This window comes from Motacilla alba, chromosome 3 (genome assembly GCF_015832195.1).
Source record: "Motacilla alba alba isolate MOTALB_02 chromosome 3, Motacilla_alba_V1.0_pri, whole genome shotgun sequence".
NCBI classification, from domain to species: domain Eukaryota; kingdom Metazoa; phylum Chordata; class Aves; order Passeriformes; family Motacillidae; genus Motacilla; species Motacilla alba.
Window position 1 is genome coordinate 113,134,206 of NC_052018.1, and position 19,484 is coordinate 113,153,689.

The 19,484-nt window shown below is 45.2% G+C and overlaps 1 protein-coding gene across 23 annotated transcripts in view; it reads left to right on the forward strand.

The window, feature by feature from the left end:
- The window catches only part of PLCB4 (phospholipase C beta 4), a 182,531-nt gene that overhangs the window by 98,027 nt on the left and 65,020 nt on the right, over nt 1-19,484 (forward strand). For 22 of the 23 annotated variants that reach the window (XM_038131218.1, XM_038131229.1, XM_038131232.1 and 19 more), the window contains 6 exons: nt 3,720-3,820; nt 5,916-5,996; nt 6,297-6,356; nt 7,520-7,663; nt 17,139-17,218; nt 17,769-17,822. In XM_038131218.1, the coding sequence (XP_037987146.1) occupies nt 3,737-3,820; nt 5,916-5,996; nt 6,297-6,356; nt 7,520-7,663; nt 17,139-17,218; nt 17,769-17,822 (503 nt within the window). In that variant the 5' untranslated portion in view covers nt 3,720-3,736. Of the gene's footprint in view, nt 1-836; nt 861-3,719; nt 3,821-5,915; nt 5,997-6,296; nt 6,357-7,519; nt 7,664-17,138; nt 17,219-17,768; nt 17,823-19,484 lie in introns of those variants that run through there. The other variant, XM_038131234.1, reaches the window with a different exon arrangement.

Sequence of the window (19,484 nt, forward strand, 5' to 3'; positions counted from 1 at the left end):
TTAGTTCCTTAACCTTCTATGTCTCCCAGCTGAATCTTCACACATTTCATTGTTATTTAATGTCTCTAAAGAGGGTAATTCTTGATTCTCGTCATAGTGAGGATATATGCATGCATGGATTTGCAGCCATATGAATGCTACAATGTCGTGTTTGTTCGGGTTTGCTGGTTGGGATTGGTGTTGTTTTTCACTCTCTTGGAACTACTAAAAAAATCAATGAAGATTAACCGAGGTCCAAAGAGTGACAGGGGAATATTTTGTATTTTAGTTTAGTGATCTTAAAAGAACAGGGTTAAGAAAAAAAAACAGATTTTTGAGAGGAGTGTAAGAAATGTGAGAAGAGCTGAAAAGAGCTTTTCTAAAGGCAGAGAGAATTTTCTTCACCTTCTGCACAGCTGCCAAAGCATAAGGCTTAAAAATGTTGTTTGTTACGATTCCTCCAGCTCCTTGCTGCATGTACTCAGGCTGCCTTTCCCTCACACTTCATCTGTCTCTGTTCATCTGTAAACTGAAGTGACCTGTGGGAGCAGAGCTGGGAAGGGACTGGGAAGGTGAGAAATAGCACGGAGCTGGAGTGCCCGGGACAGAGTGGCTTGTGGATGAGCTGTGAGCAGTCAGGCGTGTTCTCTGCTGCTGAAAGGCAGGTCATGCAAATGGGATGGAGGCTGTAATCCTGGTTCTGTGACAGGGGGTGCTGCTGCCTTCCTGCTCCTGGTCCAGCCCCCTGACTTCAGAGAGGCAGCAGGAGAAGGGCAGAGGGCTCAGGCTGACGGCAGGCTTTGAGAAATGCACGTTGCAGCCCCCGCTGAGGAGCTCCTGTTGAATGTGTGAGCGATGAGGCAGGGGCTTCATCGGACCGTGTGAGTACCCAGAGGGAGCAGAGGAGCACAGAGCTGTGCTTCTGGGGCTGCCCGAGGAGCTCAGCCGGACTGACCAGGTGCATGTGTGTGCTGCTAGGGTGGGCAGCGTTTCTGGGAGTGCAGCGTGTGCTCAAGAGCTCTTCACAGCCAGGCTGCACAGTGCTAGCTGTGGAAGCAGCATTAATGCGCCTTACAGTGCTTTAGAGCACTCGCAGGACTTCGAAATCTGGGTTTGTGTGGGGTTCAGCACCAGTACGAAAGGGGAGAAAGCCATTTCTACAGGCTTGGGACTGTGAAGGAATGTTCTTCACAGCCTTAGAAGTGGCACCACATTTCTGGTGTTTTAGCACAGAATGTGTCAGCTTTTCCCAGAAGGATGGGAGCATTTATTGCTGCATGAGCTACCTGTGGTATTTGAAGACCCTTTTGATAATAGAAGACACCTAAATAGATAGGGGAACAGCCACCATGCCATACAAATAGTGGTTGTCACTTCAGGCGTGTCTGTTTAAGGTGTCCTTTTCCCCAGGAACAACCACTAAGTTGCAGTTTGATGTGGTTATTCTGAGCTGCTGCGTGAAGTCCATGAAGTCCATGAGCTGCAAACGACACGGCCCCATCGTGCTGCTGCTGTCCTGGTATCCAGCTTCCCTCATGTAATCAGGGAAAAGCAGCTCTAGGCTGAGCTGAAATGGAAGAGACACGAGAATTATATGTCATTTCCAAAAAAAGAAAAAAATAATTTGGCACTTTCCTTGAAAGGATCTCAAACCATCTCCTAATCCTCATGAATAAGATGCTGTTCCTTGTTTACAGTGGCAAGGGCCAAATGCACAGGACTGGCTAAAAGAAAAGGGGGCTTTTGATAAGATATTGTATGTAGATTATCTATTTTTTTCAAAGCATCTCTTCAGTAGGAGAAAAAAAGGTACAGATGAATAGTTTAAATATAATTTAGTCCTTTTTTAAAGATTAGAGAATATAGATCTATTATTTTGTATTCTCATCCTGTTTTCAATGAAAATGAACACTTAATGGTATATAACTTTCAAATTCTATTTTTGATTCCTGTATCAATGACCAAAAAGGGGCAGGAGATGGGTTAATATGAAAATGTACTTTGCAAGTTTTAAGTAGTAGGGTTTTTTTCAGTAGAAAATTGCCACAATGACTGTTCTTAAGGCAAATGTTGGACAGAGTCTTTTAACAGTTCTTTTGTTCACATTCTTTTCTTGTTAGAAGATGTTTCATGTGAATGAAAACAAGATAGACAAGGGGCATACTACAAAGTTCTTCAGCTCTTCTGACCACTTGTGCTCATTCTGGGTTTAAAATTCAGTCAGAGAAGGCATCTGTGTGCAAGGATTGCCCAGGCTGTCATGCTCTCTCTGGAGTTTCATGTGACTCTGTTCTTCTCACTTGGACAAATGTTCCGAGGTCTTGTGCCTGTGCTGCAGCAGATGCAGGGCTGGTCACCCTTAACCTGTGTTGTGCCTCTGGGGACAGTCAGGAGTGGCTGAGCATCCCCAGCGGTCACCGCAGGGACAGCAGGACAGGCTGGGCTCACTGGAGTGGCCCTGTCTGGCTGTCACCCTCCATGAGCAGCACAGGCTGGGGTCAGTGGCGTGGGATGAGCAGGACAGGGTGAGCTCAGTGGGGTGACAGTGTCCTGTCACCCTCCGTGAGCAGGACAGGGTGAGCTCAGTGGGGTGACAGTGTCCTGTCACCCTCCGTGAGCAGGACAGGGTGAGCTCAGTGGGGTGACAGTGTCCTGTCACCCTCCGTGAGCAGGACAGGGTGAGCTCAGTGGGGTGACAGTGTCCTGTCACCCTCCGTGAGCAGGACAGGGTGAGCTCAGTGGGGTGACAGTGTCCTGTCACCCTCCGTGAGCAGGACAGGGTGAGCTCAGTGGGGTGACAGTGTCCTGTCACCCTCCGTGAGCAGGACAGGGTGAGCTCAGTGGGGTGACAGTGTCCTGGTTGCCAGGCCTTGCTGCTGCCAAGGGCATTCCCAGTCTCTCTGCTCCAGTGCATCCAGGGGTGATCAGGATGCTGAGTGTCCTGGATGGCATTAGGAACAGGAGCAACCACTTCAGATGAAAAGAACTTCAATTAAATTACAGAGTATTTAGTTGGGGTGTTTTCTGCCCCTCTTTCTGCCCCTTGGAAGGCATTGCAAAGGTTACTGGATAATTTGCTGTCTTTATTGTAATGTCCATGCAATATGACTTCTGGGTTTTATTCTAAATTAACAATTTAGTTCACATTTGTTCTCTTGCAGAAGTGCACAATACAACTACCTAGCTTTATTTAATGGCCTCTATCTCTAAACAGTATTTTTCCCTATGAATTTTGACACGTATATTATTCACATCTTGAGTTATGGATAAAATATGCCTGAAAATACCCAGGAATTTATTTAACGTGAATGAAATTTGAAACAGAAAAATGTATTTTGCCTCTGTAGCAAAGTTGTTTAGGATGACAAGAAAAAAATGCAATCTGTCTCTGTAGCATCTAATGCTTTCCAATAAAATAAGAAGCATTTGTCTGCATTACAGGTTGTGGTATTTGGTCACCTAGATCTAGGTTAATCCCAGCCTCATTGTACTCTAGAAGTTACAGTGCAAGTGGTTTTCAAATAATTAAGTTCATACACACATTTTACAAGTATTTTCCATTTTAAAGATATGAAACAAAACTACTCTTAGGAGGAAAGCCCCTCATTTGGAAATGCACTGTGACTTTTTAGCACTTCTGTATGAAAGGAAAAGCTAAAAGTCACTTTTTTCCTGCTTGGCCTTTGAAATACTCCTTTTGAAGGACAGTAATTGAACTGTGCTTTTCCATTCCATTTCAGGTTTTTCTTCTGTAATCATGGCAAAACCTTATGAATTTAACTGGCAGAAGCCAGTTCCCTCTTTTATGCAAGATGGAGCTGTGTTTGATAGATACGAAGAGGTAAGACCCAGTTGCCTTTCATTTGCTATTCTCTTTTAAATATGCAGAAGTGCCAGAATATTTCATGTTTTGCTTTCATTGTACACAAAGAAACTTTAATTTTTTCTGGTAATACCCTCCGTGGGGAGGCAATACCAACAGACTTTATTGCTTCATAGGGTTTTTTTTTTTGCTTTTAAAAGAAATAGCTTTAAAATATGTTTAATCCCTCTGATTTGACATAAGCCCTGAAGAAGAGAAAGGGAGAATTGGATGAAAATATCTGTAACGTGTATAAAACTCTCATCTTTGCAGATTCATAAAGCACATTATTAAACAAAGTGAATTCTTCAATTTTTTTGGTTCTAGGTATCAAATGGAGGGAGGGAGAATAATACTTTTTTTGGATATATAAACTGAGGACCAGCCTATTACAGGGAAAGTCAGAGAACACAGAACATTCATTTTCTGATTCAAATGCATCATTTGAGAACTGGAGTGGTTTTATCTACTTTAGAAAATCAATCTGCACTCTATCTGAAATATGATTACTATGATCCTGCTTTCAGCTGTGCTTTAATCCACCTTTATTAAAGGAATGCAAAACAGGACATTTTACACAGGCAGCTGAAATACAGTGCTGAGAAGTTTACCCTATACTCAGCATTGATGTGCTGGTAAGAATAATCTTATCAGGGTCTGGTTTTAATCTGGTTTGAACAGGAGATCTCTGTAAGTTGAAGGTAAGTGCCTTCAGGGATATTGGTATTTTCTTATCTTTTGAAATGTAAGTAAAAGGTATTTTTTTATCACCAGGCCTGCCAAGATAGGGATAGTTGGTTTACCCTGTGTTTCCAGATTTGGGGCCAGATAAATGAAGTAGATAGTGGTGAGATGGAGGAAAAGCCCTCTTTTCCTGCAGCACACCCTGCTGCAGACACAGCCTGTGAGGGGCACAGCCCGTGGGCATCCTCTCACCCTTCTCCAAGGAGCAGAGAGTGGGCAGCCTCAGCAGAGAGTTCCAGGTGCTCCAGGTTGGGTGGGATTCGGGGACACTGCTGGGCACTGGTGTCCCCACTGGGATGTGGTGGCAGGGACAGGGCCAGGCACAGCCGTTCTGCTCTCAGCAGGCTCCTGTGGGACACTGACAGCCCTGGGCACACGTGGGGCAGCAGCTGGCACCAAGCTCGGGCTCCTTGCAGCTGGGTTTGCTGCCCCCAAACCCCCCGAAAGGGGCTCCTGCTTCCCCCCTGGAGCAGAACGTTGTTTGACCATCCTGTGAGCCCCTCCTGCTCCAAGCTGCTGCAGTTTGTTCCAGGTTTTCTGTGGCACGCTTGGGAGCCTGCTTTGTTTCCTCACAGAGGACTCTTCCCACAAATTCTCCTTGCTATTCAATTAAGGAAGTCAGGAAGTTCTGGAATCTCTTTTTCTTGAAGAGGTGATTGATTCTGCACATCCTTTTCCTGCATTTCAGCTTAATTTATGATGCTCTAATTGGGGCTGGAGGTGTGTGGAGGGAATCTCTTTAAATTCAGCTCATCTGATTTTTTGCCTTGCCCAGTCTCTCTGGAATGCCATTCTTTCCTGATTTCTTCTGCAAATCAATATCCTTCAATCTCAGCTTGTCACTCACTCTGGCTGCGAAGCACTCACAGCATGTACACTGCCACAGTGCAACAGAAAAGTGCTTCCCAAATTCTGCACCTTAGAAGGAAATGTGGCCATTTGATCCTGAAGCTGGCGTTGGCAAATTATATATTTTTTACCTTAAAGCGTTTAATTTTCAATACATTTTTTGAAGTTCTGTTTCATTAAGATTGTTTATTAGGTAAGAATCATTGCTTCTGTTAAATAAAACATCTTCATTTAGTTGCAATGAGGTAGGAAAATATTAATGATGTTGCATTCCAGTGTCTCAAGTGTCAACAGTAAGACAAATCATTGAAAGTGATCTCTTTTTTAAAAGCCTGCCTCCCTTGTTTCTGTTTTGTTGGGAACAGCAAATTCTGCAGGAGGGTCTTTGGGAAGAAACAGAACAATCCTTTATTTTTGTATGATAAATAATTGATATTTGGCAAGCTGACTAAAATAATGGTCTGTATTTTCTTTTCTATAGGAGTCTTTTGTCTTTGAAAGCAACTGTCTCTTCCAAGTGGATGAATTTGGTTTTTTTCTGAGCTGGAAAAGTGAAGGAAAGGTATATTGCAATTATGTCAGGAGTGTATGTTATATGTTGTTGCACTTGATTTATATTCTGGTTTTTAGAAATCTAAAATACTGTGTTAGTTTATTTACAAAACTAGTCTTCATCCTATTCTTTTAGGATTGATGGAAGTGAACAATTTAACAGGGAATCAACTGATATTAAAGGGAAATATACTGCTTAGTGTTTATTAACAGAGTTTGCCAATAAAATTCACTGTTTATTTTTGCTGAAATTCCCAGTGGAAGCATGTTTCAGCAGACCTCTGAACTTGTACTGTTTTTGTCCTTTCAGGAGGGACAGGTATTAGAATGCTCCCTGATCAACAGTGTTCGTTTTGGAGCTGTACCAAAGGTACTTTATCTTTTATACTTCCATTTCAACAAGAATATTTAAGCTGAAGGTGAAATGCTGGATGGCATTCATTTCTTTCAATAATACCAGTAACACAGCTTTTACTTTGCAACCGTAGCCTGAAATTTGAAGTTTTGCAGTGATTTGTTGTGATTGCAGTGGGCAGGGTCAGTCATCTGGCCTTTCTGATGTACTGCAGGATTCAGGATGCACTGAAAGCTGAACAGACATTAAGAGCCCATATTGGGAGGTTTTAATTATCTTGTGGCAGTTTATTGTGATACTTGCTGAGGGATCTGAAAAAAAAAGCTTCATTTTCCATTTGTTTCGTTCCGATCTGTTTGAATTTATTTTATCTTCTCTCTCCACTGGCATGAACTGTAGAAAGATTTGTTTGCATCCCTCTTTCTGCATTTAGGTGGTCAGCGAGGGAGCTGGTCACAGCCTGCCTTTTCAAAGTGCAGAAGTACTAGCTAGGAGTTCTGGAGAGCCCCGGGCCTTTGGAATGTCTGCAGGGTTTTCTGCACTGAGTTGGGGCTCTCCTTCCAGCAGGCCTTCAGTTTAGGAGATCTGTTGTGAGCCCCGCATTTCCACTTTCACATGTGAAGAGGTTTTGTGTTGGTGACTCTTAGAAATCCTCTTGGGTGTCCGCAGGCCCAGGTCTCTGCCCCACAGAGAAGGGGAAGAGATGTGGTGATGCAGACAGCCCCATCCTCCCCGTGCTCACAGCACAGCAGTGTGCTTCAGCCTTCAGCTCTGCCTTTAAAAAGCGCGCCCACGAAACCTCCAGCAGCAGGGACAGCAGCTCGTGTGCCACGTCTGAGCAACAGCCCAGGAGTCACAGAGATCGTGACTCTCAGCAGCTATGGACTTAACTAGATTGGAATAATTAGCTTTGAGATTAGTGCTGATCCTCTGTCTCCAGTCCTTGGAGGGATTAATTTTTCTTCTTCGTGATGAAAAGATGAGTTCTCACAATCCTGTTCGTAACTGTTAGATTGCATTGTTTTTTCAGGTTTGCACACAGTGTTTCTGAGTGAAAACACTCACTGGTGAAGGTTTAAAGGTGTAAATGTATAAGGAGGTGAAAATGAATATTTACTATAGTGCCTTGCATAGCAGAAGTGTTGCAAATGTAACAAGTTCTGTATTCTGTTTCACAGGATCCCAAAATACTAACTGCACTCGAGGCTGTCGGAAAATCAGAAAACGAGTTGGAAGGACGGATAGTGTGCGTGTGCAGCGGCACAGATCTGGTGAACATCAGCTTCACTTTCATGGTAGCAGAAACCACAGAAATAGCCAAGGTATTTCACAATTAAACAGTGATGGGAGTTGAAAGGAGAGCTCATCAGCAGTGCTCAATTGTTTTTCCTAAGCCTGCCTGCGTGGCTGACTGCAATGCCTGGGTTAGTGTCTGCTGCCCCACTCTTCCAGAGGACAGCAGACATCCGTGTGGAGCAGGTCTGTGTGCAGTGCTGAGGGAAACAGTGATTCTGTCAGCCTGTGCTTGCTCAGGGGTTTACCAAAGACACTGAGACCGTTGTGTGTAGCACAGGGCATTCCCTGAGCTGCCCAGAGCCTCTGTGTGGGGCTGCCTCAGCAGACGAGCTGGTGCTGCTGGGTCTGTGACAGGGATGCTGAAGGGAAGTGCAATCGCTGCCATTTTCCTGGTGGGTGGTGCTCAGCTCTTCAAAGTTCTGTTCTGATAACCCAATTGTATCGTGTGGTTCGAATATTTGAAAAACAAAAGCAGGAAGGGAAACTCTCAGCAGTTACGGGGATCCCAGTGCGGCCAGGCTGTTTTCTGCTTCCCTTTGGCACGGAGCAGCCCTCAAACAGTGGTGCTTTTTGGCACATATCCTTCCTGAGAGCTGGAGCCTGCAGCTCTCATGCAAGTCCTGGCCTCCACCTGCCCCGGCACTCAGCTGTGAGCTGCTCTGAGAAACCTGCTCAGAGTGCTGATGCTACACTGCTAGCTGAGAGCCAGGCGTTCTTGGGGCTTTAAAACACTCTGCTTTTCTTCTCTGTCTGAAAGTATTTAGGGTATTTAGGATTATAATCTGTTCTGCCTGCGAGATAAATACTAAATAGTGATCAGTATCACACACCTGGTAAATCCCCTCCTTTAAAACTGTTTGCTGAATGCAACAGCACTAAATCCCTTGCCAGAGCTGGTTTATTTTTCATAGCTTTGGATCCATACCTTTGGAAGCACTGGCAATGCTGAGTAAACTCCTTTATAGGAGAAACACTCGTATAACTTACATGGGTACACTAAATTGATTTTACCGTGTGTATTTTCAGCAGGCTTTAAGGGACATAATGTGTCAGAGTTATGTTTTGAAAGCATTTGAAAAAAGAAGCAAAGCAAAGGAGATATTGGCAGCATTCACTTTCATACTCAACCCAGCAGCATCTCTGATTTATTCTGAAAGCAGCTGCAGTTGAGTTTCTCAGCCACCTTAGATCTCAATAACCTGTATTAGACTAATTGGTTTGTGAGAATGTTGGCCCATTACAGAGGCTGTCACAAGAGATGAGCTAATTATGCTGTGGAGAAGATCTAGTGCTCATTAACAGCCTTACAGAAATGGTGTGTCATGCTGCAGTGGGCAGGCTCTGAGCAGCCCATGGAAGTCAGAGGAGCCTTTCCACCAAAATACATATCCAGAGCTGTCAGCAGTGATGATCCACCTCATCTGGTCTGATGTGTTTGAGGCGTGAGGGAGAGCAGAGAGCAGATCAAGCCAAAAAAATCAATGCAGAGCTTTCGAAGTTGCCTTCGCCGGGCAATTTGGCCTGTACTGTGTTGACCTTTGGTATATGGTAAATACATCAATTTGCTACTGCAATTCTGTGCTAAAATGGAATTTTCTAGGAGTTATCTGCACATAGAAGTGCTCCTGCTTAATTCTTCCTTTGTGTTCAGGAGAAAACCTCTTTCCTGTGGGACACAGTAAATCCCCTCCAGAAGAAGCAAGCCTTTGCATGGCATTAAGTAGCTGTGCAGCTGCTAACTGCAGCTTAAAATAGGCCTCCAATTAATCCAGGTTCAAAGCCCCTCCTTTGAAATGACAGAGGCAAGAGTTTGGAGGGGAAGGGGCAATGACTGAAGCATAAGCTGCCCGGATATGTGTGAGGTTGTAAATGTGTGTAAGAAACCTGTGGTTTCTGCTGTCCCCCATTGCTGTGAGGAACAGAGCCTTGGTCTGTACCTGATTGGGATCCTTTAAAATGAGGGAATTGAGTGGCAGATCCAAGTACAAAAGCTCAGAGCCTTCCTGCCCAGAAAGGCTTCTGTAGGTGATAATTTACAATTGGAAAAGAAGCAGTTGTTACCCACCGAAGGCTGGGTTAGAATGGGACTGGCTAACCCTGACACAGGAAATCGGTGGAAGTTCCTGGTGTTTTCAGCCTGTCTGTGCCAGGAGTGGTACCGTGGGAAGCAGGTTCTGCCAGGTCCCTGGCACAGGGGGCAGGCCCTGGGGGTGCCCCAGCTGTGGCAATGGGCTGGTGCCTGCTGTGGGCAGTGCTGGACCCTCCCTCCGGGCCCATCCCAGGCTGGCTGTTGTCACCTGTCCTCACCTGTGCCCCTGGTGCTCAGCAGGGCTGGCCAAGGCGTTGCTGGCCTCCAAGTATAGCTACTCCAGCAACAAGAGTGTGTTTATTGTCTCTCCACTTGTCTCCAAGCTCCAGCTCTGCTATTTACATTCTGTCTACTTAAATTTTATTGGTGTTTTCAGCTGAGAAATTGGTTTTCATTTCCACTCTTAAAACAGCCACAAAATTGGGTGTACTCTGTCTCTGATTGCATGCAGCTGTCATGGTCCACTCCTAAAACAGCTCCACTGTGGTAGTAGAGAGTGACTGTAAAAGGTGGAATTTAAAACCTGATGTTTGGAATCCTGATTAAATCAGGTTGTATAAATTATCCTGAGCTAAAATTAACACACGCACATGCACACACATATATTAGAGATGAGAGCGTATGTGTGTATTTTTCTTTTTTACTTCCCAGATGGACTTTCTGTGCCCCAGTAATTGGATAATCTGTTTTCCTCAGTCTAGGACAGTTGAAAAGGCCAGTGAGTATTTGGGGGTGAATTTCCTTGGGGCAGAAGTGATCTAGGGCTGGGGTGAGTCCTCAGCCTTTGGCACATGGGCTGCCTATCCAACGCTGGCATTAGTCCAGTAAAGCTCTTGTACTTCAGCCACCCAAAATCTGGACTTCTTGTCTTCTTTGCTCACCCACTCTGGCAGTGCTCTAAGGAGTTCAGCTAAAAGGTTAGCCTAAGTCAGCTTCTTTAACATTTCCTAGTATTAGTGCATATCAGGGGTAAATCTGCCCTGGTGGTTCTTCTTTCCCAGCTCCAGCTGTTTCCTTGGAAAGGACCATCTCTCCACCTCAGAGATTTTGCCCTTCTGCTTGAAAGTACTGTTCCCCATGCCCTGCTGCAGAGGAGTTCAGTGAACACTCCTAACCCAATTCAAGGAAGAGCCGTAATGTTAAAGTCATGGTTAGAGGCAAAGCTCCCAGCAGCGTTAGAGACAATCAGGCTTTGGGAAGGGCTGATGCATTCCTCTGGCACGGTGTCCAGGATGGGAGCAGCCATGGGAGACAGGGTGGGAAGGAGAGTGCAGCAACCCTTTACACCGGTTTTACACCTTGTGTTGGATTTGATAGAAAATAGATGTGTTCTACCTGTGTGTCACTGAGACAGTGATTCACACTTTGGTGGCCTAACCTGTGAGGCACCAGAACGAACAGAATGGACTAAAATGCTTCATTACTCACACACTCAAACAACATACAGGTAAGTGCAGGCTTTGTCACACAGCTAACAATATTCACGGCATGGAAGTCAATGCAGTTGAAAACATCTCATTTTGACATTCTTGAACTTCTCAGCTTCTCAGTTGGGATGAGAAATTTTTTTTTTTTTCAGTTTAAAATGGTTCTGGCAAAACGAAGCACTTCAGGTTGATTGCTTTTGTTGGTGTTTCTACTAATCAAACTCCGTGATTTACAAAAAAAATCTGTTTCACAGAATCATAGAACAGTTTGGGTTGGAAGGGACCTTAAAGACCATCCAGTTCCAACTCCCCTGCCATGGGCAAGGACACCATCCATGAGACCAGGTTGCCCATCCAGCCCAGTCTGATTGTCCCTGATTGTTTTTCTCCCTTTAAACATTTGCCCAAACCATATTGTTTAGAGGGCAAATAGAAAGCAGCAAAAGATTCCCATGGGACTATTCCACAAATATGTTATAGAAAAGTTCTATTTTCCCAAAGCTTTGTTTGTTTTGATGTTTCAAAGCAAAGCTTTGGAAGGAACCTGCAAAGCACTCTTGAGCAGATCTCTAGAAGCCTCCTGCTGTTCTCTGTGTCCCACTGTGGAAGTATGTGGCTTATGTCTCATAGCCCATGTGATGACATTCCTATATCATGACTGCCTCAAATATATGACCACAGCTTACCTGTGTATGTTACTCTGTATGTCAGTCCTTGTTCTCTAGAAAAATCTCCATGTCCCAGCCTGCAATTAACTCTTGGTGCTTTGCATACACTTTTCTGCTTTCCATGTACATTCTTGGCTGTGCCACTGTGGAATTATCAGTAAGTTGACAACTTTAGCCCTGGTTCTCCATAGCCAGGAGGCTGATTTCACTGTGAGAGCTCCGCTGTGTTTCTCTGAGTTTGCATACAAGAGCAGCCCAAGTGGCTCTTCCAGCTCCTTCCAGAGCAGACCCTCAAAGGTTGGAAAAGCCACTCCAGGGCAGGAAGCTTGGCTGAAGTGTGGCAGCAGTCTGGGCACGTTGGGCAGCTCCCAGTGAGGCTCAGATTTCCTGATGGAATAGCTGAAAGTCAGAAGGGTCCCTTTATTCTGTGTGAAAATCCTTGCAGTGTTTTCACAGCCGTGCCCTGCTGCTATCAGTGCTGCAGTGGGGCAGGGCAGGGGGAGGTTTGGCACTGCCACTCCTCAGGTCTCCTCGCTGTGGCTGCCTGGGTGATTTTCCTGGAGCAGAGAGGAGTTGTGAGATGTTTGCACTGAGGGAGTGGGGACATCTGCTGGCTGAGGGCAAGTGCCAGGGATTCCTGCCAGCCCACGTGTGTCCTGGGGAGAGGTGAGAAACAATTCTCTGCGGGCTTCCTGAGCCTTCAGGCTATGGAGCCCTTGGCAGCCAGTCCCAGACCCTGAACCCCAAAATCAGAGGGCAGTGCCTCCCTGGCTTTCCTGATGCTTGCAGTAAGTGGAGTGCAGCTTTGGAGAGTGCACTGGAAGAGGGAAGGTAACATCTCGAGAGCTCTGGCAATACTGACCCCAGCGGTCAAAAAGCCACACATGGCCTTGTCTGGAATTTCATCAGCTGGAGGCTGTGGTGGTTTTTAACCTTTCATGATTCTTGTCCTTTTTAACCCTGCCCAAATGAAAGCTTGATGGCTAAAATAGAGCTGAAAGGCCAAACTTATTTGTGCACCCTGCCAGTTGTGCCATGTTTCATCGGTGAACCTCAGTAACACAGGGTCACTAAGTGCCTCAGAAGCATTTCAGTCTGACAGCAAAAGCTAAGAGAGTGCTTCTTTGATTGATTTTTCTTTCCCCTTCTTCTTCTAGAGATGTTTGACAGTGTTTGATCTTGTCAGAGAAAAACAACACAGTGTTTGTTCCAGCCTGCAGTGTAGATTTTGGCCTCTTGTGTCAGCCTAAGGGGGTCTGAGCTTAAGGTGCACTGGTGCTTGGTTTTATTTCTTTTCATGGCTGTTCATTTTCTAGGATGAGATATCAGGGTCCAGATCCCTCTATGCATCTGGAGTAATATTTGTGTATAGGGAGCCATTCAGGAGTTACCTTGACAGATTAAAGGTACTGAACCATATTTTGAAAATTGGAAAATATTCAGCACTAGCATCAGTAAGAATCCAGTGTACCCTGATTTCTATCAAAGACATTTTTTCTTCTAAGACCAAGGTGTTTCCTATGTACCTCATTATAGAATTCACTTTTTATAGGATTTTCATCCTTTGCACAGGTAGTGACTTGAAAATGCTGAGGATGAAAGAAGAGAAGTGAGGATCTTTATCCTTGTCACTTAGGTAGATGTATGGGTCTTTCAGCTTCATCTGTAAGTTAAGGGATGCTGTCATAGAATACAAGCAAGGCTGCTGCTGTATTTGCCTGTGTGTTAGCTGAGGAAAGCCTCAGCCCTTCTTTCATCCCTCCTGCAAGGTCATCAGACAGTGTGCATTAAACCTGGGAATGGTTTGTTGTCAGGAAAGCAATATACTGCCAGCTGGATATTGAATTTTGTGAGTGTCTGTGCACTGGATCACAGTACCTTGAAAGCAAGTAGGAAGGCAGTATTAATTGGAGACTATTCCAGCTCAGAGGGACAGAAAGTCTGACAGTGTTGAATGTGTTATTGAATTTGGTTTTTCTTTGTATTCCTGGTTAATGTGGGGCCAGCTGACGGCCGTGGGCAGTGTCTGATGTGACCCTGCAGGAGCTGCTGTGCCCCAGAGTGAGGGGCAGGCAGCCAGGTGCTGCCCTGTCAGCTGGAACAGATGGGCAGGCGTGGCTCTGGAGCTGCCACCTCCTGCCCAGGGCACATCACACCAACGAGGAGATGGTTTGGAGCTGGACACAGGCCCTTGGCTCCCTCCTTGGCCTGCTGCCAGCAGCAACGTGGTGCTTTGGTGGCTCATCAGTGTTTGGCTGGAATTTGTGCTGTTTTACTCTGAGCGAGTGCAGTTCCTGACTTGGCATCCCTGTCAGGGAAGGGCATTAACACTGAAAAAAGGTTAGGGAGACCTCTAATGTGGGAGCCATCAAGACAACTCCTGCAAAAATCACTTGGGAGGTGCTTAGTGTATTGATTTCTCTCTTCACTTGTGTTTTTTTCTAGCAGTGTTCCTTTTTGGCAGCTCTTCTAGATGAGCAGAAGTAATTCCTGAGTGCTGGCCAGCCTTGCTTTTAAATGTTAGTTTTTGTTGTATCTGGGGTAGTTTTAATCCATTGCCTTCAAACAGGATGGATCTGTAGCGTTAGCTCCAAATGAAATGCTGATGTGGTCAGCACTGCACCAGTGGTGGTTTTATGGCAGAAAGCCTGCAGCTTATTCCCAACGTGCGTTTGGTGTAATTTAATTTTTGCAGGGTTTTCTGTTTGCAGTGAATATGCCACCGAGTGGTTGGGTCAGTGTGGGAAGGCTGCGGAGTTCTGAAGGGCTGCAGACCAGAGCAGATCATACAAATGTTTGTGTAGCTGTGACAGTGCTAGTGCAGCAGGAATGTTACATTTAATTGGTTTAAACAACAACAAAAACAAACAGCCAACCAAACGAGCCAAAGCCCCCCCAAACCCAAAACAAACCAGAAAAACCCAAATCCAGACAAACCACAAACCCCAAAGGTAGGCAGTTGATGATAGTTGAATTTCAACAGTTCTAGGAAATTGAAGTCAGTGTAAGATTTGTTCAGGCATTTACCCTGGAATTATCACAAGCACCATTCCTTTATCTTCTGAGGTGAGGGAACATTTGTAGGAAAACATCAGTGTTTCCTAAATCTGTCAGTGGTTTCTAGTTATATCAGTTCTAATATAAAGATAAAATAATATTATCTTGCCCCATGAACCTTGCTTTCTTTATCTTCCTCTGCAGTCCCTTCAGCCTATGACTACAGTCATCTTACTCATGCAACTGGAAAAAGGGAGAGGGGGGCAGACTCTTACTGGGGGCTGTTCTCCAGCCCAAACACACACCTGAGAAAACCCCAAATGCTACCTTTTTCCATAAGTGATAGTTGTGTTTTTCAAATGATTCTCAGACACACACTTGATCTCTTTAAATGAATATTTTATGCAGTGCTTATTTAAAAGGAAACTTAAAAAAGAACACTTAGGTATTAACACACATCTTAATAAGTGGCTGCTTTTCCTAAAGCGAAACAGATTTAATATTTCATGAGTACAGGGGTCTCCTCGAGTGTATTGCTTATCTGTTGAACTGACACCTCAGGCCTTGTTTTAACCCCAGGGATTTGCTGCCTGCAGTTTACAATATGCCGTTTCCCAAAGAGGCTAGTGTTCCTCCAATATAAATCATGGTTTTTTTCATCTGTCTTGCAGATGTACAGCACTCATTCATGAGAAGAAAAATACACTCATCTGCATCTATTTATGAGTGTCATATTCTGGATGCTGCCCAAGTCAGCTCAAGCTGCATGCGCAGCATTTGGCCAGAGGCAAAAAGCTCCTTTATTCCCAAGGTTAATGTTTAGCAGTGGACCAAATCCCATCTCAATTCCACCAGTGTAAATTATCAGTTGAGTAATCCTAGTGTTACAATGGCATAATTGAGATGGAACTTGGCTTGTAGCGCTGCCATTTTTTCCTCCCGCCATGGCTTTTTCCTGCCAGGATTCTTGCTGAAATCAGTGGGGGTTCATGTCGGGGCCTAAGCCTTAAGCTGCTTCTCTGCAGCTCTGCAAGGTTGGGGGGCAGGCTACAGCAGAAAAATAGATCCCCAAAAGAGGAATTACAGAAGTAAGTGCTGTAATGCTGCTGTTGGCTGGAAGTCATCCCAGGGATTATTTGGAATGCTGTGCGTTTGAAGGATGAAAACAAGCGGGGCCTGAATATGTAACAGGGTGTTAGAGCAGTTGTTGTGCCTCCACTAGCTTATTGATACTTGATTTCATCCTTTTTCTAAGCTGGACCAGTGAAATATGTCCTCACACATTGGATGATGGTGCTCTGCAAGAGCTGGTGCTGGCCCTGGCACCCAAAGGGAGGCCGGTGTTCATGCAGGCCATAAACGGAGGCCTCAGCATCAATAAATACCAGCTCAGAGGAGCTGGTGCTGGCCCTGGCACCCAAAGGGAGGCCGGTGTTCATACAGGGCATAAACGGAGGCCTCAGCATCAATAAATACCAGCTCAGAGGAGCTGGTGCTGCCCCTGACACCCAAAGGGAGGCCGGTGTTCATGCAGGCCATAAACGGAGGCCTCAGCATCAATAAATACCAGCTCAGAGGAGCTGGTGCTGGCCCTGGCACCCAAAGGGAGGCCGGTGTTCATGCAGGCCATAAACGGAGGCCTCAGCATCAATAAATACCAGCTCAGAGGAGCTGGTGCTGGCCCTGGCACCCAAAGGGAGGCCGGTGTTCATGCAGGCCATAAACGGAGGCCTCAGCATCAATAAATACCAGCTCAGAGGAGCTGGTGCTGGCCCTGGCACCCAAAGGGAGGCCGGTGTTCATGCAGGCCATAAACGGAGGCCTCAGCATCAATAAATCCCAGCTCAGAAGAGCTGGTGCTGGCCCTGGCACCCAAAGGGAGGCCGGTGTTCATGCAGGCCATAAACGGAGGCCTCAGCATCAATAAATCCCAGCTCAGAAGAGCTGGTGCTGGCCCTGGCACCCAAAGGGAGGCCGGTGTTCATGCAGGCCATAAACGGAGGCCTTCATGAATCAGTCAGTGAGCCCTTGCCCTGGCTGGCATAAACTGATTTACTGGCCCTGCTGATCCTACCTGTAGCACTTGGAGAATGGAAAGCACAGTCCCTGTGCCTGGTGAGGGTGAGTAGTGATGGGTGCAATGGATGAAATGGGGCTGGCTTTTCCATGCTATGGGCTGTGCCCTGGCAGTTCTGTCCTCAGCACAGGTTATTAACAGTACCCATGGCTTCAAGGAGGAGCCTTCCCCCAAGCCAGGCTTTCTTCTTCTTCCCTCCTCAGTTCTGCTGATTTGGTGTTTTTGTGGTTTTGTGTTTTTCAGCAATGGGTAGAAGGGCTTGGATCCATCATACATAACTTTAGAGCTAACAATGTCAGTCCAATGACGTGTCTCAAGAAACAGTAAGTTACTTTCTTTCCTCCCCTTTCTCCTTTATTTTTCTGTCCTTGTATTTTCCTTGTTGGAATTGGAAAAAAAATACTGCTTTTTGTAGTCTGACATTTAGAAAACAGTGTCAGAAAGAAAATGGTGTTAAATGAGTTAAGAGTTTGTCTTTTCTTGAGACTAAAGATGTCTCAAGGCTATATCTGGCACCTGCCCAGGAGAAATTACAGGAGAATTTATAACTGTTCATTTGATTTATTGCAGTGTATGTTTTAATTATTGGCTGGTTTGTGTTTTCTTTGATGCATATGCAAGCAAAACCTCGTGGGACTTCCTCATCTTCACGCTGGTGTTAATTGCTGTACTGATTTTTTTGGGCTGCTTTTTGCCTTTATAGTTAAAGAACTGCCCTGCCTCAAGCACTAAAAGGTTACAGAAAAATGTTTTTATTGCAGAACAATTATTTGTTTGTACTCTTTTAGCAGACGTGGCAACAAGTTAAACATAAGCATCTAGACCCCAGTTTTAATAAACAGTATTTTAAAAATATTTCATTCCTAATTTCAGCTGGATGAAGCTGGCCTTTCTAACAAACACAAATGGGAAAATTCCAGTTCGGAGGTAAGCACATTGGGGAGCTCTAGGTTTTTTCACTTCCTAGTTCTATAATTTTAATAAAATGCTGTGGCTTAATAATGGAATATAATATTAATGTTATTACTACTATATATGTGAGAGTAAGTACAGAACTAGATATTCTTCTCTGCCCTCCTTGGTAAGCTAGGCAGGACTTCTTATCAGCCTAGTAATTGATATTTTTTTTGCAGTCCATTGTAATGAAGATATGAGCTCTTCTAATAGTTTTCAAAGTCACTTAGAGCTGAGAGCATCAGATTTCTCAGCCTGACATTCCTCAAACCCTGGGATGGGTTTTTCAGTTGTAAAATTTGATAAAGTACTTTAAAAAAAAAGAACCATAAAAGCTTGCAGGCCAGTTAAGTAGAGGACAAAAAGGTACTTTTAAACTGCAGTTCCTTGTAAAAGAGACGTAGATGTGTCTGCCAGAAATGTTTCTGCTTTTATAGGAACCCCCAGGATAATATTTGGGTTTGTCCACGTGGTAAATGAGCTGTTGGGTGATTGTTGTTGGGAACAGCAAGGCCAGAACAGCATCCTTCCTTCTGCTCAGCCATTAACTATCACAAGTGGCTGGTTTTCAGTCCTCTCTGGCTGGGCAGTAGTGCTCCCCCTCCTGCTCTAGCACTTCCTCCTTGCCCATGCACGGAGCTGCTTCTCTCTGCACAAAGTACATGCAAACCAGAGTTTTGGGGCATGCTGCTTTTGCATAAAGAGGAACTCACCAAAGGGAGCAAGAGGGAGGACTTTGTGAGATAAGCCCCACACAACATTTTGTTTTTTCCAAGGGAGGAAAAGAGGATTTTGCGCCTGTCGAATCTGCAGAAAGACAAAGGGCCTGCCGTGCTGCTTTCCAGGCTTCTTTAGCTTCGTGACCCAGCTGACACCTTGACAGTGTTACAGCTGCTTCAGTGTGCTCATCTCCCAGCTCTCACATGGCCAGGTCCCTGCTTGTTCCTGAAACTCAGCTGCCATGAGGCACCTCCTGTGCAGGGGTCCCGTGAGGAATATCATCAGCTGGAGAGTAATGAGGAGGGAGCAATGCCACAGGGACAAATCAGTTTTCAGGACTTTACAGCTTTATGCCTGTGCTTGAACACAGAGCCCCATTCCACAGTATAAATTTATAGTGTGCTGGCTTGTCTGAAACTGTTTCTGCCTTTAAATATTTTACATCACGTTTAGTGAGGCATAAATTGTCTCTGTTGGGCTGCAGCATACTGATTTGTGTACGCAGGCTGTCTATTGCTTAAAGATCCAGTTCACTGGGTCCGGTGTATTAAATCTTTAAATTTGAATTTGCACTATTTACAGGTTAACATAGATCAGTCCCTAGCAGCTTAATTTACTGTAAAAGAAGGTTGCTTATAAATTTATAAGGGATCTACTGTTCCATGGAGCTGAATCTCCTTTGCATCTGGATACTCCAGGGAATGTGCTATCTTGGTCTGGGTAAAATGTGGCACGTTTTTGGGGCTCACATGGGAAGTGGGGAGTCACCCACTCAAAGGATGAGGAGAGGTGTCAGTGAGAAGAGGAGTAGGAATGGAGGAGAGGAAAAACCAGTGTGCTCTGCAGAGCTGCCCTGGAAAGGAGGGGGAGCCAGGGCCCTGAGGTGGGATGGCAGGGCCATGGGGTTGGCCTGAG